This window comes from Anopheles stephensi, chromosome 2 (genome assembly GCF_013141755.1).
Source record: "Anopheles stephensi strain Indian chromosome 2, UCI_ANSTEP_V1.0, whole genome shotgun sequence".
Classification (NCBI taxonomy): Eukaryota; Metazoa; Arthropoda; class Insecta; order Diptera; family Culicidae; genus Anopheles; species Anopheles stephensi.
In genome coordinates, this window is record NC_050202.1 from 40,694,039 (window position 1) to 40,720,166 (window position 26,128).

Below are 26,128 nucleotides of genomic sequence, written 5' to 3' on the forward strand. Positions count from 1 at the left end.
AATAAAGAGGAACCAGAATATCGCACGAAATGAAAGGAAAACAGACACACCAGGCAGGCAGTTTTCCTACAGCTCACCGGGAGTTCCTTTAATCTTACACTTCTGAGAGTGTTTTTTCCCTACTGCGGTAGCCATTGTTACTCGCCATGTTTCGTGGTGAGAGTTTGAAACCGCTAACAAACCATGAAACATGCCCCAAGTTGTGGAAAACATTCTACGCTGCTTTTCTTTAGCGAGCTTCTCGGGGAGAACGAAGGAATTATTTGCTTTTCCACAGTCCCTAATCTTGTGCTGTTGTGATGGGTTGGATTGTTCTGGTGATGTGAAAAGAATCGTAGCAGGAACGGATTTGGGACGGAAATGGAGAATTTTAATCCAAAATTCGTAACAAGCCGTTTGAATGGTTAACTGTGTGAGAAAAACCAGAATCACCAGCCGTCACTGACACATGAATGCTATGATAATGTTGGTGCAAGTTGATGTTTGAGCTTAATCCTGTGAACGTATTTCTGATTTTGTTACGTGACACTTACCTCTCATCATATAATGTTGTCCACTCGGCTGTCCTAGATTGCCACTGAACCAGTACTTTCAGACTGTGGCCGCAGAGGTAGTCGGTGCCGGAACCGGATGTCCTAGTCGTGTATAGTGTCGCGTACGGCAAGTAAGCTTCACCTGTGTCTCTTCTTTCGTGCACTTTTATAGTTCAACGCCAGCCAACATTAAGATAGTGATAGTATCTCTCGATATCAGCATTTAAAGTCACTAGGAACAATGTCACACATTGAGCTTGCCGCCATTCGTTCTTCAGGTGCAGCACCCGAGAAGAGATTGAGCGTCGAAAGAGAAGCTGCCAGGGGATGTGTTCTTACGTGTAACACAGTTAAGCACGTTCACACCGAAGCTAGTCGAGCGTCGTGCACGGTTGCAATCTAACATAATGTCCGTACCCGGATGCTATGATGCAGCGATGACGACGCAACCGACGACAGCAAGAGACAGAGTGCTCGGGGATTAAACCGAGTAGCATTGTTCCGGAACGCTTGGACGGCTTGTACGGCGTGCCAGGAGCATAGGCGTGGAAGTTGGGATGGTCCTGGGAAAGGAGAAGTGACGGTACGGGTTGGTACTCGCAGTCGCTGGTAGTGCTGCAATTAGCTCCGCGTGCTGGTTGGTTATACCCGGTAGCATCTACAAGGAGGAAGAGAGAGAGAATAGAAAAATTAATTTAATATTATTAAAGGGCATTAAAACATTGCCGTCAATTAGATGTGCCTTACATATTACGCATTAAATTTCTTCCTAAGATAAGGTTATGTTCAGCCTGTGAAACGGTTGTACGACGTAAAATGGTTCGTCTTTATTTCTCATCTCTCTTATCTGACCTTGTTGTTTAGCAGTTAACCCATTTGTAGGATGCGTTGGATATTTTTGATGCGTACATTTTGATTAATAAACATTTTTATGGGGCTGAAGCTCAGCAAGGTGTGGAAAATCACGGAATGGATGCAGACGTTTTAAAAGCCATAATCATGATGACATCGCTATCAATCCAGTAAATAAATATTAATCTAAGCAGAGGTGATGATCTATATGCAGGTGATCTTTCCTTTGGCGTCGACTGCATTATATAATACAGCTTGAGGGGACTTCTCCGCTCAAAACAGCTGCTGTGATAGAAGAATATGCGACATAGAAACAAAGACTGTTCAACATAAAAAAACCCGCTTTCTGTCTATCGAATGAAAAATGTTTACAAAGATTATTGGTCCTGTATATGTATAATATAATGACGAGTTCTATGAGATCATTCTACTGTACATTCAATTAGGTTCAACAGGCTCCTCGAGGGTCATGTCGTGAGAAAGGCACCAAAAGACCCAGATTTTAAAATTTGAAGTTATAAGCCGTCCAGATGGCCAGCTGGAGACGTGGCCCGTTTGGACTGGCTCGCAAACCACCAAGGATGATTAGGACACTTATACACGGAGCGGTCTTCACACGGCAGGACTAGAGTTCAATTCCCATCTGTGCCGTTACCTCAAGGTAAGGACTAGCTATCCAATTATACGGTGTCAATAAGTCTAGTAAGAGGTCGTTAGACCAAGAGAGAGGAAGAATATTTCGTAAAAAAAGCACATGTCAATTCGTTTGCCATTTCAAAAATATCAAAATATTTTTTTTTGTCTTAGATTCGTTTGCGTCTGCTTCAATTGCAACAAATCTGGCTTCAATTATTTAGCAAAGAAAAACAAGTTTTCGTTTTTCGAAAGTAAATTGTACAACTATTCAATACGAAACGGAATACGGGAAAAGACTACAGAACTACAGAATGGAAAGACAGCGCTTTTACCAATTATCAGAAACTTTCCTCTCTTGCAATCGGGCAACGGTGTAACAGAATGGAAGAACTGAAGAGAAACTTTTCATCAATCGAGCGAACGAGCTGACGGGCGGCAAGGCATCGCGAAACGACGACACTGATTGAAGCAGACAGTGAAAAGAGAGGAAAAACTTAGAATCCAATCTTGCTGAAAGTATGAAAAAATCCCGACTTAAACTTTTCTTCTTGTCAATACTCGAAAGCTCCTTTTACATTCTTTCGGTTGAAGGAAGGTCGAGCGGGAAAAGAAATCATGTCCTGTGGGAATTGAACAGTCGTTAATGGCAAAACGTAAGCTCGTGGCTGGGAAAGTATCAAGGTTCCATTCACAAATGAGTAAAGTCGTACGACCTTCCTACGGTTCTGCTGCTAAGACCTGTTCAAGTGGATTCTAAATTTAATTGTTTTATACTCCTACAACAAACCCGATTATGTCACGAAAATATCTCGTCTAGCACTGTTCTCCTTTTAATTATACCAAGCGGAAGTGGAACAGCAAGAAGGACACTCTAAGCAGCATCTGCGAACGAACCGTGTTAAGGCTGAATGTAAACTAAAGCATCCTGGATGGGTCGTTCACAAATTTCACCATTTTGTCTCTGTTTCGTTTGAAGTGTCGCAAAGTAGGACGATGTTTAGGGTACGTGGTAGCACGACCGCGGCACCATTATTAGAAATGTGTCCTGTTTGGCAGTAATCCTTCATTTATCTCAATTCGCAGATACTTATACCGCGTCCACCATTACACCCAGCTTCTTTCAGGCAAGCGAACCCATTTTCACCCAACCGGATGAAACATCATCAAACGTCATTTTCCATTTTCCAGCCGGGCGGCAAAATGCTGCGAACAAATTGAATTGAGGCTCGTTACGCGTTCCTAGTTTGCATCGTAGATTGCTTTATCCGTCCTCTTTTGACACGGCAAGGACACGACTGGCCGAGGCATGAAGGCCGATACGCATTTCCGGACTAAATTTAAATTGAGAAAACGGGAAGCTCAAATGCTTCAAGCAAAAAGTTTAACAAAGTCTTGTTTGCTTGTAACTTGCATAACCAGAATCACTCAAACAATCTTCGTTTAGATTTGCAATATGTCATTATATTCGAAACGAAACATAACATTATTTAAAACATTTCCTTCACCAATGTGATTCTAGTGCCCCTTTACATGAATAATGAATATGGTTATCTATATGATAACTTCGTTTATCATCATAGTTTTATTATCGTATCGTAGTTTCTAGATCATCGTTACCAAATAGTATTGTATGCAGTATTGTCTGTATGCCGCTAAGCTCGCTATAAGTATTTAGAATTTTTGAATGTAGATGTTTTGGACAGGTAGAGACGTGATATCCTTCTCTAGTTGATCAATGTTTGGCGTGAAAAATATATCCATCCAAGCTTAGTCTTGTCAGCATTAACATCTTAATTGCATATGGTTGTGCGATAGGAAGAAGTTCATTAGTCCATCGTGCAGAGTTCGAAGTAGTCTGTCATTCTGGAAGTTACTCATCCATCCTTTATCGAATATTCCTTTATGAGAATTTCAAGAGACATTAGAAAACAGGTTAACCTTTCATATAATTTCATATAATCCCTTTGGACTTAAGTTTGATTTATGGATATCAAGTTCAAGTCAAATTCACTAGAAGATTAACTGTGGACATGATTCTAAACCCTGGGACACTAGAGTCAATCCAACCCAAGAGAGAGAGAGAGAGAGAGAGAGAGCGCGAGAAAGAGAGAGAGGGAGAGAGAGAGAGACCGATGTAATTACACATACAAATGGAACGATATAATTCTTTTTTTTCTTTTTTGAGTATTTAATGGGTCATTTAATGACTTTTGTCGTATCATGTCGGGAAACTGGCCATCGGTTTAAAAGCATTACTACTCAAACATGTGCTATAGATAATGAAATTTAATGTTATGCTCGCCCGGGCAAACTACAACCGACCGCTCAAGTCTAACGGGCTATCAAAACCCAGGAGTAATTAAAAGCGTCCAGTTTTAATGTCTTTACTACGGTTCCGGTCAGCTTGAAAAGGTCCCATGGGAAAAAGGGATGATGTGAAAACTCGTAAACTGTAAGTAAAACATGGCCAAATAAAAGTGAAACATGATTGCAAGTTTTCGACCAGCTTGCCCAAGATGTCCAAGCAGGCAGCCAACAGTTGATTGAGTGGGGTTAGTGAAGAAGGTCCTTTGGCAATAGGTTGAAGCCCCCGAATGTTGGCAGGTAGGAAAGGCAACAGCACTGTGAAGTGGCGTTGTACGGTTTGAATATTTTATTAAGCTTCAAGCTTCCACCACGCCCACCATAGTAATGCTTCCTGCTTTGGGCTGAGATTATGTTCCGGTGAGAAACGCAGGAAGATTTGAAATGTCCGGAATTTGTTCATGCGAAATGTTTGGCTGAGAATAGACATACCACGCTTCTTTCGTCGGGGTTTAAATAAAACGGGGTGTGTGTGTGGGCTGTTTATAGTAAATGCTAAATTTCTTTTTCATGAACGGTTTAGTGGACGGTCAAGCATGGATTGACACTAATGAAAGGAAGCAATCGGTATCGAAACGATGTTGTTAGCTTTGAAGTTGGGGAGATGAAATGTTTTCCAAAGAGATGTTGCGCAAACATCCGTAATGGGATGGCAAAGACACTTAGAAAGAAATTTTTAAAGAATGTCCAAAGTTGGGGTTAACTGAAAGAATATGCTTTATATGGAAGCAGATCGATTTCAAGTTAGTATTTAAATCTATAAATAGCAAAACCCATGAAACATTTCAATCACTGCTAAATGCGTGGACAAAAGCAATGATGATCGAAAGGACAGCAAAGCTACACTTGTTTTATTATTCTTCGATCATCCAGGCCGTATGTATTGTAACGCAGGCAATAGGAAATTGTCCAAATAATTGGTATCGATTGTTATTCTGCTCCTCCCGTCTGAATGTTATAGAAACGAGCAGATGCTTGGGCTCGTCTTACGTACTATTACTTGGCAATAACCAATTTGCGACTTGTTTGTATACAGTCGATGCATTTGTGACTTAGGAGGACCGAAGAGTAAACATTCGGCCAAGGTCAGATGGTAATTTATTTCAGATTGCAAGGTAGGGTAATGGATACCTACGTTTTCTTAGGTATTTGGGTTGCTTGACCGTGACTCATAAATTATACGGTCACAAGCATAGCTGCAAGAAACGAGACCGAGTTCGTTTAAGTGTATAATTTTCTGCATCTAATCGATTAGATCCTAAAGTAAGGTTAGGTTAGATCAAACGGAACAATGCCGTGTGCTGTTTGTAAAAAGTTCAAAAGAGGTAGCTACGAATAGAAAATCAATTATTTAATTCAATTATAATTTAACATTCTAACAACAAAAATTTAATGCTTTAAAGACTAAGCATGCATCCCTTCACTCTTCTTTTGAGTGTAACCAGAATTTTCCAGTCAATGCTGGTACATTACGATACATCTATACAACATTAAGTGCAGCATTTTCAAAGCACGGAATGGCAAAGTATAAGTATTTTCTCTTTTTTGCTACCCCGATGTAGTACATCTCTTGATACAGTGTACAAGGAGTAGAATGTGGGGGTAAGATCTTAAGTGTACTGTAGTGGAAAAAGCGGAAAGAATTTCCGGGCCAGGAAAATGGTGAAAATCACCCCTACGCCATAATATAATTTTCATTCTAGGTAAAGAGGTCTGCAATGAATGCTTAACCTACTTTTACCGTCAATTAACAGTGCAACGGTATGACTGAGATGCCATCAGGATGCTTCAACAAGCGTTCGTCACTTTTCCCCTAATTGGTTTTCAGCTTTCATAGAATTCATATAAAATGTTGACTGATATTGATTTATCGTATGACACACTGTGCTTCAGAGAGGTATAATACTGATTTGTGAACCAGAGAAGAACAATTATCGTAAATATTTGTTTGACGTAAAAGCTATCGGTTGATTTTACGAAACATATTTATCGTTGATATAAATCATTCTTAATTGGTGTTTCATTTTAGGCTACCACCTTACCGCTCAAGACAACCTCGCAACGAGCTCAACCAATATGCCTTCTTCACGGTGTTTCATAAGCGGAAAATTGAGTCTGAATGCAAAACATCCTGTGGCATCTGCTCTGTTTGAGAGCCTGTTGTTTATGATTTGCTCCTACTCCTGCCACTAGCCGATAGCGCGCCTGAAACGGTTTCTAGGAACGAATATTAGTATGCGAAAGAAGTTCTTCATATTTCCAAACATCAATCATTCCCAACCTTGCGGCTTCGCTACGGAAAATGGTGGACGGAAATTCCTTTAAACGGGGCGAATTGGCGACGAAATCATTTTACCATCGTCGGTCGCTTGTTGCTGGTTCTTTGTAGTATTGTCGAAATGAAGCATTAAAACTAATGAATTTTATGCTTTCTTGAGCTTTTCTTCGAGGATCTTTTAAACGTGGCCAAGTGTGGGAAGCGACTCGCACAAAGAGACATTTCATCATTGTCAAATTTAGTATTGTGCAGCAGAACGTAAACAAAGCGACCGAGAGATTGTTGAAAACGCCCACATCGGTACTGACACATGTTCGTGGTACGTTATCAGCATAAGTAATATCGCGTTAGCTGAAGCATCAGCCATTATCAGCTGGGTTTCATTTCTCTACGCTACACTCCGGTACCACGGAAGTGAGTTGTGGAATCAGTTTCACAAATTTTAGATCCAGATTTGATGTGCAAAGTAGGCACAATTTGTATTTTTCGGCAGAAAAATATGTGAATCTAGTCACATCACAAGACCACATTTGTTGAGCGAGTGCTCTGATTCTTTCTCCTCCGAAAAGGTCGTCAGGCATCGCCTTTGACACTGACACTGTTCGTCCCGACTGGCGATGGCACTGCTGCATGCCTGCATGGTGCGGTGTGTATGTGTTTAATTCTTTTATTTATGTTTCCTGTCACTTTCAGCTTTCACCAGCATCAGAAGAAACCGAAATTGCCTGCAATCCGCATCATCCGGAACGTGTCGAGAATATGTCCCGTGATAAAGGACCATCGGCTGGCTGAACTTCACAAATCCCATTTGAAAAAAAAAAACAATCAAGTTCTTCTTTAACGTAACTCTTGCTGTGAAGCTGAGTAGCAAGCCGAAGAGTTCCGGACGAGTAGAATTTGAAATTCTGTATTATGCCACCGAAAGCGAAAATAAATGCATTCCGAGTGCCTGCCGTGGCTGTGATAGGTGCGGCACACGCGACCGAGCAAGACACGGGCGCCTTCTGGTGGCAACTAATTGAAATCTATTATTAATGGTGACTCATTTTTTGCACTTGCAGCACTTGAATTTCGTAATGGAGTCAGGTGCACCGTATATCGAAGAATGTGCATGTCCTGACAGTCGCCCACAGGAAAGGGGCAAGACATTTATCACATCTGCCCAACGGCTGGGAATGGGAAGCATAATTTATCACCCATCAAACACTCGCGCTTCTCACCGTCCGCGGTCGTAGTGATGATCAAGAGCAGGAGCTATTAGTTTGGCACCAACGATATATAAGGCTTACGATGTCGATCGTGCAAAGGAAAATAGAATCGAACATCGCAAACGGAGCAAAAACGTTGATATTATGGATATCGCATGTGTCTGTATCGTATCGGGGTGTATTCTAGTCGATTCATAGTTTATTTACCATTCCGGAGAACCGTGTCCAGTGGATGTGTTGTCGAACAGGACCAGCGTGTCTGAGTTGGATCGATTTGAAAATGCAACGGCCTGCAAAGTGATGGTTTTGGTGAATATTGTATCAAGAGAAGATATGACCGTTGCATGTTGACCTTCGGCTTATCATTTTTAATTCAGCTGTGCCTTTGTGTAGAATCCGCATCGGAATGGTTAAGACACAAATCTAGCTAGCAGAAATGTAGTAACGGAAATAAGTTCATCCATAGGAAGGATTCATAAGTAGGAAAGGAGGGTAGCGTAGTTTCACTTGTGTCGAGGATTACATCCATTCGAAGCGACCTAAAGCAATCAACAATAGATGAAACTAGTGTAGCAAATGGGATAGTATTTCATCGTTGGGTCATCTGGCTGAACCGAGCAAAAGCGCGTTATTGAACATGAGATGCTGCTTTTCCTTCTCTGTTTCTGTATTGTGTGTGTGTTTCGTATTGAAACTGAAGTAAATGTGCTTCACGAGTCGTCCGTATCAGCAAATTAATCACGATACGATATGCATGAACTATAAATCCTATCGGGAATCGTCAGTGTTTTGAATGTTCATGTCTTGGGTCGTATATTTTAATGTGATTTATAACGTATGCTTTACGGATTTTAGTATCATATCTATGATATCCTGGGTAAGTCCCAGATCGTTCTTGGTTTCAATCGCAATTTACAATTTCGTTTGTGGCATCTTCATGCTTTACTTTCAACCACACCTTAGGGAATTCGAAACTCATCTTTGGACGTGCACTTTCAAATCAACTGCATACCTCGACAGTTATTTTCATTACTTTATTAAGACAATAGTACACAGCCCACTGCCCAAAATATCTGTATGTACTGTCTGGGGTACGATAGTTTTGAGCAAGCTCCAGCCATTTCCGGACAGTGCTTTTGTTAGTCAGGATGTACGCCATATTCAGAAAGACTAAGAAAGTCCAGTCTTGTGGTTGCCTGAATTTCAAGTAATGTTGTCGTTGTAAAATACAAAAGACTCTCTAAAGCCAATATCTACGACACTTGAATCGTGTGCACATCTGTTACAATGGTTTTGAAACAATCAACAATAAACATTCCACCCATTGCCGGTCAACTGTTCGTCTTCGTACGGTTGAGTACTCTATCGTCATATGGATTACATTTTTGTCGCTACCCTGCCGAGAACCTGTTGGGACATCGACATCGGAAAAACACATTTGCAAACACTCTAGAAAGATATTTTAGTCCTACTCGCCCCCTGCCAGCTACTTTGTTTCGACCAGGAAAGCGCAATTGAAAACACAGGCGAACGAACAGGAAGCCCATTTCGTACAAGATAAAAGAGGAGCAAAATTCCAAAAGATTGCTTGCTAGGGTTCGGGACGGATATTTGAGAGCGTGGGCTAAGGCAGCGTCACACTTGCCACACGTGCGAATATAACTGTCGAAGGTGGCTTCCGAACAGCGACCAACACCACGCTACGCTAGGCTCTCCAACAAACCAATTGCCACTTTCGGTAGAATGCAATTCGAGCTGCTCCATAAGCTGCATCGGTAGATTATTGCACCGAGCGTAATTTGCAACAGCTGTTGGAGCAGGCTGTCTGTCTGTGTCGCTCGCGTCTGCCGAGAATGCCGGAAGAAGAAACTTGGTACGACGGGAACGGAGTAGAAATAACGATATCACTTTCCACTAACTGTTGGCAACAGGCTCGAAGTACCGAAAGTGCACCCGCGACTCAACAAGCACTAGTTTTTCGGTAGTTTCATTTGCTGTACCTATGGCGGAGGTGTTTTACTACGCACATAAATAGGACGACTTCGCCCGGCACGGTGACATCGTGCGAGTTTTAAATTACACTCGGAACACAAGCTGTAACCGTTGCTTAGAATTACTGGCTTTTTATACAGGAAACGGTGAGGCAAAAAAGCTTCTTATTCCTGCTTTGTGAGCAGCTGTTTTAGGGAATCTAGTGTCGAATTGGATACGAGCATATGTTGTAAAACTAGTCAGTCTTTCAGTCAGTCAGTCTTAACAATGCAATTGCATAAGCTTTACGTTTCAATAACAAGGCGTTACCACCATTCGGAAGCCAAACAGCCGTACCGAGGCGACGTCTCATATCACATTACACATTCACTGCAATGATGGGTCATTCAATTTTCGACATGACTTTGGCGAGAAAAGAGAGAAAAAAAACGCTTCCAATTGCAGCCTCGTACTAAACGATTATAGGTGTTGCGAAATCGAGCAGTAAACGGCTTTTGCAAACAGAGAACAACATGCATGTCATGTTGAACAAGCCGCCGATAGAAAAAAAACACACACACACAGATACAGCTTTAATTACACGAAGCAGATTGGAACTTCCATCCACGTCGGCCCTTGCTTTCCGGACACTTTTACGAAACGATCGGAGTAGATGCGATATTTGGGCGGCTTTCCGCAGTACTCGTTAAAACGCATTGCTGTTCACTACTTGCTGTTTTTGCAACATTAGCTACTAACGAGAGAAGAACGGGTTGGAGTTCAGGGTTGCAGGAGGAGAGACGTGAGACAAACAATAGCATTAACGAGCTCGCCTGCACCAGCAACAGAATCGCATGCAATTGCAGTGTTTTATAGAAACGGTAGCAGCTTGCCTTTCCTTTGATGGCAGCGGGAGATGATGCTGGGAGCGTTGAGTGGGAAGCAGCTATCATTGAAATTTTCCCAACCTCGGCAAATCCGCGAACCGGGTTATTCGCCACTTAGACCACGTGTCGCAACGGGTATCGCAGACGCAGCCGCTATCAAACTTCAGCGATCTGTAATACAAAGGAGGACATTGGTAACGCATACCCAGAGGAAAATGCTGCTGAAGCTGTACAGCTCCTTTAAGCCCTTAATGTCTGTACACTAGACCTCGCCAGCTCGCCTTTTCATAGCGCACTTCCTCTGCACTCAGTGACACACAAAACACACAGACGGACGAGAACGATGGAGGGCAGGGAATACCGTGTCTGTAATTATGTAACTTCTGCCTCATTACTTAGCATCTCTGGAGTGATACTGTTAGCATCAAAGGGCCAAGATTTAGCAGTGGTTCTATGACTGATTGTAAGGGATGAAAAGAAACATGACAACCATCAACGCGGCTTAAACGCACGAGTGTGACGCACTGTGGGATGTGTGGTGGAACTTAGAACTTTCTGAATTCTAAGTTCTATCTATGGGGCAGTACGGTGGCAGAGGCGACAGGACAGGACCGGCGTTCAAATCCCATGCAGACCGCCTTCCCGTACGTAGGGCTGACTACTTTACTACGGGTAAAATTAAGTCACAGAAAGGCAGAAATGTCTGGCCTCTCGAGGTGGTAGTGCCAAGGAAGGCAGTAAAGGAAGTTCTATCTATTTCGATAAATTTAGTATTTTTTTTGCAAGGTTATCAACATTGAGTGAACATTTTTGGTAGAGCAAAGGTAACATAACAGTCAACAGACAAAGATGTTGTACAAAAAGTTCTTAGTTTTAAAACGACTCTACCAGAAGATTTTTGTTTTATTCACCAGGAACGACAGGGCCGTATTGCTTGCTAAAAGAAGTTAATGATCTTATCTTAACTTAAGCTGTAAACCATCAAAATGCTGATATCTATCTGGAGTCTAGAATCTATGCATGACTAAATCAAAAATTGTAGTCAAAACAATTTTGTCCAATTGGTAGCGCAATATTCGCCCTTGGTGTCGCCCATGGCCGGGTCCGTCCATGGTTAGCGACGTTTATGCACACTACAAATTAACACGACAGATGTGGTGTCAAGCGAACCCATTCTCCAAACTGAAGCGACCGTCACGCGTCATGCTCGTGCCGGAAATCCATTGGATTATCGCACACTGCACACGATTTCGCAGCAAGTTGCCAGCAAACCCATACCCTTCAGACACTCGGCGCAAGTTGGCGCTCTTTTTGCAGCCGCGGCAAAGATGAAGCGGCGAAAAATAATAATTCAACCCCCAGCGCGCGAACGGAAGGAGAGAACTCATCACGTCATCTCTCAAGCCTTTCGCCATCAACGCCATTCTTCGCCGGCGTTTAATTATCGTTTATTAATATTATGAAGAAGCTGGACGGCTACTGTCGCCGACAACGACAACGCGAGACGTGCTAGAATTATAATAACTAGAAATCAACCATCAAAAAGAGATTGTGATGGAGGGTCAGTTTTTTTTTGTGGTAGAAAGATTGTGCTTCCAGTAATCAGTATGCGTGTGGGAAACAAAATGTGTATTAAGTTTACGACGTTTGAATAACTCAATTAACAGATTTAATCAAAGAGATCCCTGTAGTCACAGCTCAAGTTTTGCACCGTATTCGTGCATGAATAGCATGGAGAAACTTATCAGTGATGGATTTTTGGTAAGATTGATGCGTTGTAAAATGGTGCAATGGTCGTTCAAATAAAACCAGATAGGAAACGGTACTTAAATAGCCTTCGGATTGTTTATACGGAAATAGCAGTCAAGCTGGTGTCGACACCAAAGATAAGATTAATTTTGGGATACAGTCCGCATCATACGTTTCATCATTCTTTATGTATGTTGTTTGCAAACAGCGTTTTATCAAGGATTTAAATCTGTTTTTTCTGCACTTTAAGGTAAAAACGATGTGTCTATGTATATTCACTTATAAAGCCACATGGGAACCAATTTAATTTTAAGTCACTGTTTTAGATTTGTCTGACGATTGCATTCGCTCTCCCCAGTCTGCTCAGACTTCTACTTTGAAATTGTTTACAGCATACAGATGCCGTAGTCTACTTCTACTCAAAGACAGCTTTAACAGATAAATTAAATTTAAAATCATCACGTACTTACATCAAACAACTTACTTCATACAGCGAACAACACACACATACAACAGAGCATCGTTGCCTTTCAGAAGATCACTATTCCTCACCCGCACAGAAAGTTTACCATTTGACGACCGGTGCCCAGAAAGAGCAAGACCTTTTTGTGTGCCTTTTTTTTTTTGTTTAACTCAACCAACATCAGAGCTTCGACAGTTTTGTGCGAAGGTAAAGTGTCACTGACAAGAATAGGTGCCCGAAACGAACGACCACACGAGACTGTACTACGCTGCATTAGATAGACTATCGGTGGAACTGTTTAAAATGCAGACTGCAACCGAATGCAAAATTTACGCCCCACAACCGGTGTGCAACACGACCGACATTATTTGTTCTTGAAGATTGCTGGTGAGGGCGCGAGGTGCATCCAGCGAGGGTAAGGTAATTTACACCAATTGCAATAGTGCCTTCTACCTTAGCGCAGTGTCAAATGAGGTTTGGTGACCGGATGATGGATAAGAAACTGTGGATACAAAACAGGCTTTTCCAATTAGACCTACCATCGCCGATGTACCCTCACGTACTATCGTCGTTAGGTGAAGTTGAAGTGTAATAAACGATATGTATCTATTGTTTCACTTCCAAAGACAAGGCACGGGACGGATACGGTTTTGTGTTTGGAGAAGGTTGCAGCGATAGCTTGATGCATTTAAACGAAGTTATCAATTGATTGCATTATTACAGCTGAGCATAGAAGTGCAGGTGATAGTCATTGCATGAGAAAAGCACAACAGTCAACAAACAAGAGCTTCCCCCTTTTTTATTTCGCTTTAGAAAGATTTCCATCCTTGAAGATAGTATTATGCAGGTTCTTTCTATCCGTACATAACTACTCGCTCCATAAGCAAACATTGTACTCTGCTCCCAAAGCTAATACCTGAAGCACAATATTGGCTCTGACATTTACCTGAAGAAATGCATGCCCTGTGGGAAAATATGTACAAGCTCCCGAAAAACTGAAGGACGTTTCGGCTCTTGCGTTACTTCAATTCGCTCGAGCCAGACGGTCTGCCGTGCTTGAAATCGGTTGAATCTGCCCGGAAAAAGGAAAATGGTTGTTAGCTTATTTGAAGGACCCCTTTTCAGATCCTGTCGAAGCGGTACTATGAAAGAAGCCAACATTGCACCACTCTTCAAAGCTCGTTTGTTTCGTAGACACGGTATCAACAGGACAACGCAAAAAGCAAATAGACATTACCGACTAGCTGACAAGCTGGGACAATCTGCTCAGTTGCAAGACAACGCCCCAATCAAAACCAGCCCCCAAAAATAGCATTTCGGAACGAAGACGCAATACCCGAACGTACTGCTGCTGCTACTGCTGATACTGGTTACTGCTCAGATGGCTCGAGTTGAAAGACTTTTATTTTTCTGCTCCACTGGTTCCACTGGCACTCTAGATGCAGTGTTGGCACATTCTGTGCGGAACCAACCATCATCTTCCTGCCCGTAGAGTCGAGTGTTCTACTCCGCTTAACGTGTATGTCAATCATTATGCAATGGTTTGGATCCGTTTCCGGTGTTGGTTTCGTATGGTTTGTGGCTTTGGTCAATTGGATATGTTTCTTCCGGCTGCTGCTTTATTATAGGAGAGTGATAAGAGTGGCACTTAACGTTGGACAGGTTTGATTGGTGGTGTTCGAAAAGTTAACGGGAAGAGGAAACCGAATGAGCTTTCAAGATGATCTGGTTTGGCATATTCAATTTCACGATGGTTGGGCACATGGTAAATAATGGTTGTTTTTCAAGCTCAGCACAAAAAGTAACACAATTTGGAGAATTGCATTGAAAATTCCCAATGAAGGGGAAAAGTTTGTATCTTCGTTGGTTTGTGATGGTATCAAGAACGGATATATTATTAAATAGGGTTAACAATATTTGTTGTTTACTATTTTTGGGCTGTACATAAGCTTGTGAGCAGTGAAAAACTCGATGAATTCTTTGGCTTACATATGACGCTTACCTACACTCAACCGCGAGATAAACAATACCGTACCCAAAACTGGAGTTCAACCGGCACGACCCAGCAGAACAATTGGGCAGCCAATTGTCTACTGAAGCTAAACCGATGGCCCCATTACCCAGTGACCGATGCAGACAACATTGGACTCGCTCGTCGAGCTAAAACCGCCCAGCGTCAGTCGAATTTGGAACAGCTCACGTTCATCCAAAATGAAAGACCGACCGAAGGTATTGCAACCAAAATGCAAATTCAATGTCAACATCGTTTCGTTCCGGCCGGCTGCCGATTATGGTCAGTCGGCGAAAAAAGTAGAGATGCATAAAGTGTTGGGAAAAGTGATTCAACAAGCATCCGATGTTGCACACTTGCCGACAAAGCGAGCAGCCAAATGAAATTCCAACTTTTTCGTTTACAGTTTACACTGTCCGGGCCTAGGTGAATAGAAATTAAAACAATCCGAACCGGATCTTCACCGGTTGGAGGGTTCAGACTGCATTTCAAAATGGTCAGCAGTAACTGACCAGCCCACCACTAACTAATTACAAGGCATGGGCAGTTTATTTCCCACAGGTGAAAATTAAGTGACATTAATATGCCGGTCGCACAAGGGTGGGAGATATAAATGACCTTCACAAAGATTGCAGAGATGACTTTTTGCAGTTCTGGAGAATGTTGGATGGAAGCAATATTTATAAAAAACTCGAATAGATAAATAAATGTAACAGTTTTCCAGTTTCAATAACCCAGGTATCTTAATTCCTCTTTTTGTCTTCAGATTTCACGATGTGGATAATGCACTTTAAGCATATTTTCATTTGGAAGGGAATGAATAATAGATTATACTTTGTTCGGACGTTGTCCTTTCATATCACAGGGGATGCAACGTTATCAAAGCAAAACATGCAGTCAAAAAATAGATCCATAGCTGAAGTTCATCCAACAGTAAGAGGATTACAAGCAAGTCTGTTTTAGAACTCTTTTCTTCCCGTGTGCTCTGTAGTCCGCTAAGGTACTCATAGTTGAGTTGAAAGCTGAAAATACGATTCTTACCTTATGACTTGTATTCTTGGCAAAATACCAACCACAAACTTTGTAGCTGCAAGCATTGCAACAACTTATAGCTGATCTTGAAGTTCGTTATCGTAGAGTTGCTGCAGTAACAAGTAACAATGAATGTGTTGCAAACCAGCTTGCTGTCAACTAAGAGATATGATCGGGAACTAAACACACATTGGGATGTTTAAATCTCTGGACCATTCTCTGCTTCGTTCACGTGAGTGTGAGTCTCGACTCGTTTGTCGCAAAGTTGCTACAGATATAAATCCCTGAACAACGAGCCAATAGCAATGTTTGCATTTGCTTGTTATCATTAATAGCCGTCTTAAGTACACGAGAATGTCTCATCAATTTGAATCAATGGTATTATTGTACAGCAGCAAAAAAAAACAAAGCTAATAACGAACTCACGAGACTAACAAAGCGCAATCATATACCCATCAATGATCGTTCAGATTGCGGGACAAACGCAACGACTTTCAGCGTGCAGATTCAAACAAAACGAAAAATCCACGCATCATGTAACAAGACCAGCCAGAAATTGAGCGACATTTCATTCGTACGGTAATAGGTCCCCAGTATCCTAATCGTAATGCTCCATTCAGCTTAAATAACATTCTGCTGTACAGTGCAGGCACAAATGGCCTCGTCCAGAACCGTCCGCCATGCCGTGGTCCGGTCCAATCCAATAACGACACAGAAGACGACAGTATCTGAGCGATCGTCGCGCACGGAATTAAGTGCCAGGGTGTTATCACATTAAGCTTCAATTTTCGGGTGGAAGGACGAAAAAACGGGTTGGATTCGCAAACAATCACGCTGGGCGTACCCGAATGATGGGCCGAATGTTTAATTTAGCGGAGATGATGATAGATAATGACGACACGATAACGATACAGAATTGATACATTGAATGGCGCTTGCGCTTTAGCGAAGGCCACACTTGTCCAACAAGCAGTGTCGCTGTTTCGACCCTGGAGAAAGAACATCTGCAACGCGCCGGGTAGAAAGGTGATTCTACTCTCTAATTAAAAATAATAACCCATAAAGTTGATGGCGACTGGGTGGGGTTTAGTTTATTTTGAAAACTGGAGCTAGAGGCAAGATAAAAACCCGTACACAATGGAACAACTGCAACACTTCAGCACGAGGTAGCAAATTTTGTGCTAATTACGTTTATACTCAAACGAGGTACAACAGAATACACACAAGATCGCGATCAAGAAGAGAGTGGCACGAGCCTCAATTAAAGAGGTCACAATCAATTGCAATAATACACACACTCAGGATCTGGCATGGTATGATTGCATCTAACAAAGTGCTTGATGTTCTGATGACATTTACTGATAATCCATTCTAGCAATAAATCTGACGGCTTACTAATTAAAGAGTATAATTGTGGCTTGAGTGGGCGGTGAAGTGGTTGTCATTTAATTATGCAACACTGACTTAAGGCTTTACGGTTCCGTTCTCGTACTCGTGGACACGTGGAGTTGAAGATGACAGTTTTGGTTGATTGCTTATTTACATCGTAAATTTTATGAGTACCGAAATAGCTCTCAATCACAGATAACGTTCTATTTAACTATACTTGTTAAGGATAGCCATTAGTATTATTAACGGACATTATTTCTAATTTCCTAATTTTAGAGGACAAAGCATCGAAAGTACACACAAGAAAAACTGATCAATAATAGTTCATAAAGTTGCTTTGATAAAATTTCTGTGTTTTCACTCCATGCAACAAGTGTCTACATGTTTAAAACAACAGGGCGATTTGGACAAACGCTCTTAACAAATTAAGTGTTTTGCTTGTTATATCACAGTGTTTTAAACATGGAAACACCTGCTTTTTCACCTGAAAAACACACAGTACATTCAAATAAGACACATTACACGAACCCATACACAGAACATGTGCATTCTACAATCGTTCGCTTTCTTCCAGTTCCAACTTGCAGCACAAAGTTAGGCAAGTCAGCAGCTAAATTAGTCATCATCATATTTCAACGACGCACTGCTTTGTATCTAAAAATAGCGCACAATAGGACACGCCATATCCGTACATTCCCGAGATCGCCTTAATCAGTGCCTTAGCATCCCCGACCGTGATAACCGGCGGTACATTGTAGTTGGGCGGCACATAGGAGTTGAGTAAACTAGATTACAAACATAGGACACACACACACACACACACACACACACACACACACACACACACACACACACACACACACAGGGACGCGTAAAGGAAAGCAGTCCACCAGGCAATCATGTACGTCAGCGTGCTGCTATCTGCGTATTATCGCGGTGGTTGATGCGTTGCTGCTCGTTGATGTAAGGAGTTGTGGACGAGAGGATGATCTTGTAAATTCTCTACAGAGAGCGAGTGGCCGCTGGGCAGGCGACTGTAACAGGTGTACGTTTTCAGTCACGTTTCCATATCAAAATAAGACAATCAGACGAACACCAAAGCGGTCATGGTAGGTTGGATAGAGGACGTTGGGGAACGATTTTGCCTCCAAATATAGTAACGCAATCTTTAATTTATAAAGCTTGCGGCAAAAGGAGTAATCTGGTTTGTAATTATCGTGGATTTGAGTCACATTGTTTTTAAAACAAATTACAAACGACTTTAGTGAATGATTCATTCTAAAACAACAAACATTGACACCATTTTGTTATGTTCCCAGAACCAGAGTAATGCATTAATTATTCCCACTACTCTATTCAACTTTAGGTGTTCTTTCCGATGACGTTTTGTGAATTGAATTATTGATATCCGCTCGATTAAAATAGCGGAACCAAAATCACATGTCACTGTGAGATTTTCCACCATCCAGTCGCTACGCCTCATGGACCGACACCTGCATAATTCGGCTCTGTACCATTGCAAATCTGGTAATTTATTTTCGAATTGTCTTCGCATAATGCACGGACTTGTTCGCGTTTGTATGATTGTGCCGGGATTTATTGAACCGAAAAATAGCGAGGATCGAATGGCCACTCACCACCACGCCGTACAGCGCCCGGCAAGTGGAAATTCGATTCCATGCACGATCGACTGGGATTTTCTCGAATGGCTTATGATGCTTCTGTCAGCCCAGCCCGGCCCGGCACTCGATAGCGTACTGGAATCGCACACCTTTCGTCTAATGGGTTGGCGGGGCAGCGAGGGCAAGCAGAAGGAAATCCCTGTTGGACATTGCAACCGAGCACACGTACACCGGTTGGATTTACGGCCAAATTTAAACCGTATCGGTCGAAGTTTGATCTCTCGCAGATCCTACAAACGTGCCATTCGTTCATAGCTATCGCCTCCCTTTTCGCTCCCACGTGCAACTATATCGCTCTTCTCGACCAATGGCAGACAGAATTTAGGTCACGGGGAGGCGTTGTTTCCTCTTCTTTCTCGGTTCAACTTCCATCTACGATAGGGACCATGATTTTTGGTTCGATTTTTGGCCTATTGGTTTGTGCAACCTGAGGATAGCAAATAGTGAGTAGATACGACCCTACGCGCCGCTTCAAGGAACTGTACCATTTATCAAGGATTTTTTTTGCAATTGCCGTGATGTTAGCGTTTCATCAATCAACCGTACAAAAACTACACAACACAACGGAGGTGGTCGGTTAATAAAATTCAAGTGTACGCCCATTGCCAACATCGCATCACATTCACACTTCAGCGTTAAGCTTATCGTTTTACAGAATGTTTCACAGAATCATTATCTCAGAACACGTATCGAACTGTGTATTTCACAATCTTATGTTTGCAAAATTGCTTATATGTTCGCAAGTGGTTGCCGGAAACAAGGGAAGTATGGTTTCCGAATGCCTCTTCTATGCTAGCAAGAACCTTAAGAAGTCTTTTTTGAGCATAACTGGTATCCTCGACATGATTTTCCACATAGTTGGATAGGCGGCCATGTGAGCACCAGTTGAGCGACAATGTAGATGGGATTTGATAACGATTCTGTCTTGTAAGCAGTGGACTGGACTACCGAATCGCCCCCGAATCCCCTGTACCACTAGATTATCAATTGGAATTTGTGGTCTGCCAAACAGCAGTCAATTCCAACTGTTGATGTAGAATGTTATGTATCTGCTTCGTGAAAAGACTGGCAGTTCGTAATAATTGAGCAACACAAATCAATTGGCGTTGATGTTATTATGATTGATTTTAAACAAGAATGTCCGAGAAACAATTGGCGACTCGTTAGAATTCTGATTCCAGCTTGATTTACTGTTGAAAACATGGAATTCATTTCGAGGAAAGTCGTTTGCACAAAACGTCGCTTCTGGACGTAAAAGTGACTAATGAATGAGTATAGGAAACCATTTTAAACACGTTAAGTTCAACAGGAAATGAATCAAAATTAAATTAACTTAAAGTCATAGAATTTGAATTTTTAGTACTTCCCAAACAAGTGAATATCGTACTCAAGAATCGTGAATCGTGAAAAAAATACAAAAAAGAGTTAATTGCAAACTGATTGTGAACTTAAAATTGTAGTTCGTTGTTTTCCAATTATTCTTGCACAAGTTGACAACTAGCTCTAAATGCAATCTATCGATGTAGTACTGTGATTTAATGGTAAGCGATAAGTGGATTATTTTTGGTCTTTTTTTGATCAGCTGTTAGATCAGCAGTTGATAGTGATGATAAATGAGCACATCATCAGGTTGGGAAACAGAAGCAATTATAAAGAAGAATATCCGATAACGCTGTGCCCTGTTTTTGGCTTATCAGTTTGTTTAGAGGATTTGAGATTTGGATTTTGGAGATTCCCAAAAGATATAGATTAGAAGCTTGAGTTCTGCATTCGTTTGATGTTCATTTCATATTTACATCAAGTTGAAATTCAAGCAAATCTATTTTGCGCCACAATATGAGGTATAGAAAGACCCTTTAACTATCTTTGGTTGAATGTTTTGTGTTGTTGTACAATACATAAAATACACTTTATTCGCTAAAATGCAATTAAACACAATTAATACAAGTAGGTAACAGATACGTTAAAAAGGAAGATACTTCGGGGCAGGTCGGAAGCGAACAGGCCCGATGTAGCGACTCTTCTGTTGACAGCGACGGTCAACAGGAGTGCTACCCGTAGGATTGCAGGGTTCTCCCAACAGAATGCTTAGCACGAAAACTAGAAGCGAAAAGAGTTGCCGTAAAGAGCGAAGGAAACTGCTGGTTACAGACTATGCTAGCCTGTCGCATACCCACCGGCATGCAGTTAATCCTAGCAAAAACGTACTTCTGCGGTAGTTTGTCACCTCGATCAATCGTGAACACCGGGCACTAGCGAACTCCAATGGCATGAAACCGCCTTATGCCCGCGTCAATTAATGGTGGAACGCATTGCGGTGTTTCACGGAGCTTTCGGCTCATCAGCGTGTTCGCCACCATATTGGTGGAGTGTTAATCGTGTCTACCATAGCGCCCTTGCCCTTGCAGACCCCACGTTACGTTTGTGTGAAACATAACCTTCTAACGCAAATTCGTCCACGGCCAAATGCCCAACAAAGGCGCGAGGATGCAAACGTATAAAGTTAGCAGGTGGTGGGTAATTAAAAACTCAACTTTAACACATATGATACACTTACCTTTGCTGGCCTCAGTGCGGGAACTTGACTGCAATAAACATTGCCGTACAGACAGGATAATCGTCGCTGGATCGATTACCCGAAAGGTCCGTTTTCGATGGGCTAATGAGTTGTGTTTTTGATGCTGAGTGTGTATCTTTTTTCTCTCTTCTCTCGAAACTTGCCACAGCGTCACCGATGGCGTTAAACAATACTTTCATCCACAAACATAACAACACATTGCTTCACTTTACACTTGCACTATATAAACGCGATTCCCTTTGCTTATCTACGGAAAGTGACTTATCACACGTACCTACCGAAAGCAACCGCTACAACACTTTTACGCACAATCGTAGAGGAGAACCGAGGAGGTAAACAGTGAGATTGGCCGATTTATTTTTGTGACTGCACACACAATTGCTGTATCAACTTCAATCGTCTTTGCTTCCTTCTTTTCCCCCTCCCAAAAAACACGGTTGGAAATCCCGTATCGAAGAGGCCTCCGGGGCAAACTGGAATTTCTTCTCGGTGCGACAAGGCGGCAATGCCGTGTATGTGTCGCCCTTTCCCGTGGGCCAGTCTCAAGCAGGTTCCACTGCTCGTTTATTCAATCAAAGCAACATAACCCGAGTCGAGACCAAGACGACGACGGCGACGGCGGTGAATACGATGGTTACGTTACTCGAAAGTGACTATGGAAACGATGATGTTGAAGATTGCGTTGCTGCTGGTAGCAGCGTTGCGACTCACAGGCTACTAAACGTTACAAATAACACCAAGTAACCGAGAAACACACCGAATAAACAACAACCGTCAGGAAGTACAGGCTATTTTCCGACCGAAAATACAGAACGTGCGCACCGTTCCACCTAGTCCTCGGCACAGTGAACGAGCCGATTTATTCGCAAACTAAGCTTATTTATCAGTGTTTTCGCCTTAAAATATTCATTGCACTGTTTCCGTTTCGATGCCACCCTTAACGTTACAACACCCAATCGATAGATGGAACACCACCAACCTAGCGAACCGTCGGCGTGTGCACGTTGACGTAGTCGCTCTCGGTTTGCAAATGAATAGTCAATCTTCTTCCCACCACGAATGCGTTCACGATTTTCGCACTGGCATAGCGCGCTTGCATCGGAAAAATCGACCGCTCTCCGTACGGACTGCTGCTCGCTTACGACGGACGAACTACGCGTCCGCTGCCACAGTCACGCATGTACTAATGGCCGAAGCTTTGTCCGGCAGCCAAGCACGGCACTGCTTAGTAATGCACTCCTCCTCTGTCGTGTGTACTCCGGCGGGAGAGTGAGCACACAGCAGGCGCGTTCGTGCTCCGTGACGTGTCAAGACGAACAGAGAGTACGCAGGCTTTCTGCGTCGTGTGTCAAAGTGTGTCCCCTTCCGCCGGAAGCGTACCTAAACCGGCTGAGAGGCGCGCTGACAGTGTGGTTTGTCTCTCGTGCTGCTGTCTGTGTTTAACACTGTAAAACAATGACGCTTACGAACAAACAAACAAACACGAGGAACGATGACGTCGTGGATAGAGGTCCGAGGTATTGTCGAAGTTGGTAAGTCACTAAACATAAAGTTGCACTCTTGCGAAAGCAGTTTCCAACTGATGGATAGCATGAACTTATCGGGATGATTCTTTGATAGATTGAGATGTTCTAATTTACCGAATGAAGAATGATTGAAAATTGTTTACAAACATTAGACACCGGTCGTCTATGAGCCTCCAAGTCTTTCTATCATAGAAAAAGTGTTTCTAAGTGTGTTTGAAAACATTTTTCTCAAACAATACAAAATTATCAAACAATGACAATAAGCAATATTCGGCGTTATGATATCAGAGATGATTTAACAAAGTTGGTGAGTCTTGGGAAACACATTGAGAAAATACCCTAACCTTATGCAATCTCCATTTTTATGTTTTCTTAGATTCACAACAACTAAAACAAGCAATAAACCCCAACAGCTGGTGCCACTATCACACGGAAACCGGTGTTATTTATGAACACAACATCATCGTATTAGTATTACAGTGTCCACTCTTTCAGCTATCGAATGAATTGCAATTTTAATGTCATTCGATTAAAGGAACGCTATTTTTTGCAGAACCAGTTATCCATTAGTAAGGAATAGTTGCTCTGTGATAGCTTCATAAAAAACCCCATCGAAACTACCGATAAGACCGATGAAATGGTTAAAAATCCAATGCGAAGATCTTGGTGTTTGGCATATGGCCAAGCATGCGCGGAAACACTTTCATTCATAACACCTGTACAATGAATGCAAAAACAAGCTCCTGGAACGAATGTTGGTCATACCATTCCTTCCGGGAAAAGGAGCCGGGTCAGCACCGCAAGCGGAAGGAGTGTCACCGTCACACCTGCGCTGGTGTTGGTATTCGCACCCGAACACGGAGGTCAGAACCATTATTGGTTTGTGATGAATGAATCCCCCATCCCATCCCAGGCCCCCGACCGTGGACTACGGTGCTATTGCAATTGATCGTCTGCTGTCGAGCCAGCTGTTTGCCAAATGGCCCGGGGTTGAGTTTTCCGGCTTGATTTATTTTCACGAGCTTAATCGAGTGTTGATGAACGGGCGTTCACGATGGACATTTTGGCACGGTTTTGGTGAACAATGTTCTACGGAGGAAAAAAAACTCGGTAACTATAGAATTCTTGAGACCGGACTTCCCACCGATTTTCGTATTGCTTTCTCACAGTTTTCACACACAAACACACACACACACAAACAAACGGAAAACACTAAAGAGAACACGAGAGCACGACCAGGGGCGTGCGCACGATGCACACAAGGCAGCAGCAAAAAGTACGTCACTAAGGCACGAATTGTTGTGATTTTTCTCACTTGTCACACCTTTTCGAAAAACACGACGTGACGATGGTAAAAAGGATGTTGTGGTTGAGTTATCCAATTGATTAACACCAATGGAATCACCTACCACCCGAGTTCCGGTATCGATGGGTTCGATCTGACGAATGCGTTTCGCTTTCCGACACCTACTAAGATTTCCGCGAACCTGTACGCAAATGTGCCCGTGCTCTCACATCTGGCACTGACTACTGCGACCGTTTTTTTGACACTTGCCCGCACCGCACAGCATCAGCACACAGGCGCCTGTCGAAGAGCGCAAAGTACAACAGCGGACAGCCGACCTTACTTACGACAAGATGATTCGGTTTCGCGGGGAGACTGCGGTTTCTTTTTTAAGTTGCTGCTTCCATACTCCCCACCAGCTCCACCTCACACTTGCGGCTATCGTTCCTTTTCTCACTCACGCACAGCCTTGTTCGTTGCTTATTTTTAACACAGCTCTCAGGCGCTGTACTTTGCTGCGCACTGTTTACATCATGGTCGGACGCTCTCTTTTACACGACGACGACCACCACCATCACACGGTTGATTCCAAGTTCGTCATCATCTGGCGGCCGGAGCTTATCTCCGCTCCTATCGTTTACATCTCGGATGCGGGAAACGAAACTCTCACCGACTGTGCCGTAATCGCGCCACAGTGAAGAACGCACTGGTAGCATCGTTTTGTGAATACCTCCACATAGGGCAGCGTAATATAAAATATAGGAAATCAGTGAGGAAAAGTCGGAAGGTGGTATGTGTAGTCTAGAACTGATCGGGGAACTGAAACGGCACTTAAAAATGAAGCGAAAATCTATTGACAATTCTACAAGCGCAAATAGGTAAGTTAATTAAAAGCCAATAAGTAAAAGCTAAGGAAGTTTAAAATTATTTTGTTCTTCCATTGCATTCATCAAACTTTGGAATGCATGTTTGAGCGTTTGCCAGCTACTACCTTTGATAGACCACGTGTTTGATGGAGCTGCCCAGTACTTCAGCTTTAAAATTGGATCCAATTATTTGATAATTATTTGTTAGCGAGAAAAGTTATCTCTGTAGAATCGAAACCAAATTATCCACTAGCTCACATTTTTCCACAAACAATTTATCGTACAGCAGCAATAATTTTGCTACGCACTGTTGTTGCACGTGCGCAAAGCACCACTTGCCGTCTGTTTAACCTTATGCCTTGGAGAGGTGGGTCAGAAAATCACGAACGCAAAAATGATTTTCTTGGCGGATTTTCCTCGCCTTCTATGCTTGAAATTGGTAGTGGTAGGCACAGTGCACGCTGCACACTCGCGGCACTTTCGACCTCGTCGATTTGACCGTTGGTCCGTTTGGCAGTGTTAGTAAGATCGGCATGTTGTACAATTTCATGCTGGCCACTCTCCCTTGACCGTTGTTCATCTTTATCTGTGTTGCTGTCTTTCTCTTTCGATCTCCCTCGCTCTCTCTCCGAAGAGCTTTCAAATATTGAACGTTCCAGATTGAACGACGGGAGAAGCATAAACGGCTAATAACGGTGAGATTGATCTTCGCGTCTCGGTAGCGGCAGTTCAATCAAAACATAAACAAATTCCAACACTTGTTCACAGATGGCCTCGCCTAGCATTAGTCAGTGCGGCGTGAGCACGGGTTTACAGAG

The 26,128-nt window shown here is 42.6% G+C and overlaps 1 protein-coding gene across 11 annotated transcripts in view; it reads right to left on the minus strand.

Annotated features, from left to right (window-relative positions):
* Positions 1–25,113, minus strand: part of LOC118517621 (alpha-1,6-mannosyl-glycoprotein 2-beta-N-acetylglucosaminyltransferase) — a 44,366-nt gene extending 19,253 nt beyond the window's left edge. Inside the window, exons 1-3 of one of the 11 annotated variants that reach the window (XM_036063925.1) lie at positions 24,792–25,113; positions 21,613–21,907; positions 534–1,191 (exon numbers count right to left, since the gene is read on the minus strand). In XM_036063925.1, the coding sequence (XP_035919818.1) occupies positions 534–543 (10 nt within the window). In that variant the 5' untranslated portion in view covers positions 544–1,191; positions 21,613–21,907; positions 24,792–25,113. Of the gene's footprint in view, positions 1–533; positions 1,192–21,612; positions 23,304–24,483; positions 24,767–24,791 lie in introns of those variants that run through there. The other 10 variants (XM_036063920.1, XM_036063919.1, XM_036063924.1 and 7 more) reach the window with 10 other exon arrangements.
* Positions 25,114–26,128: the final 1,015 nt, after the last annotated feature.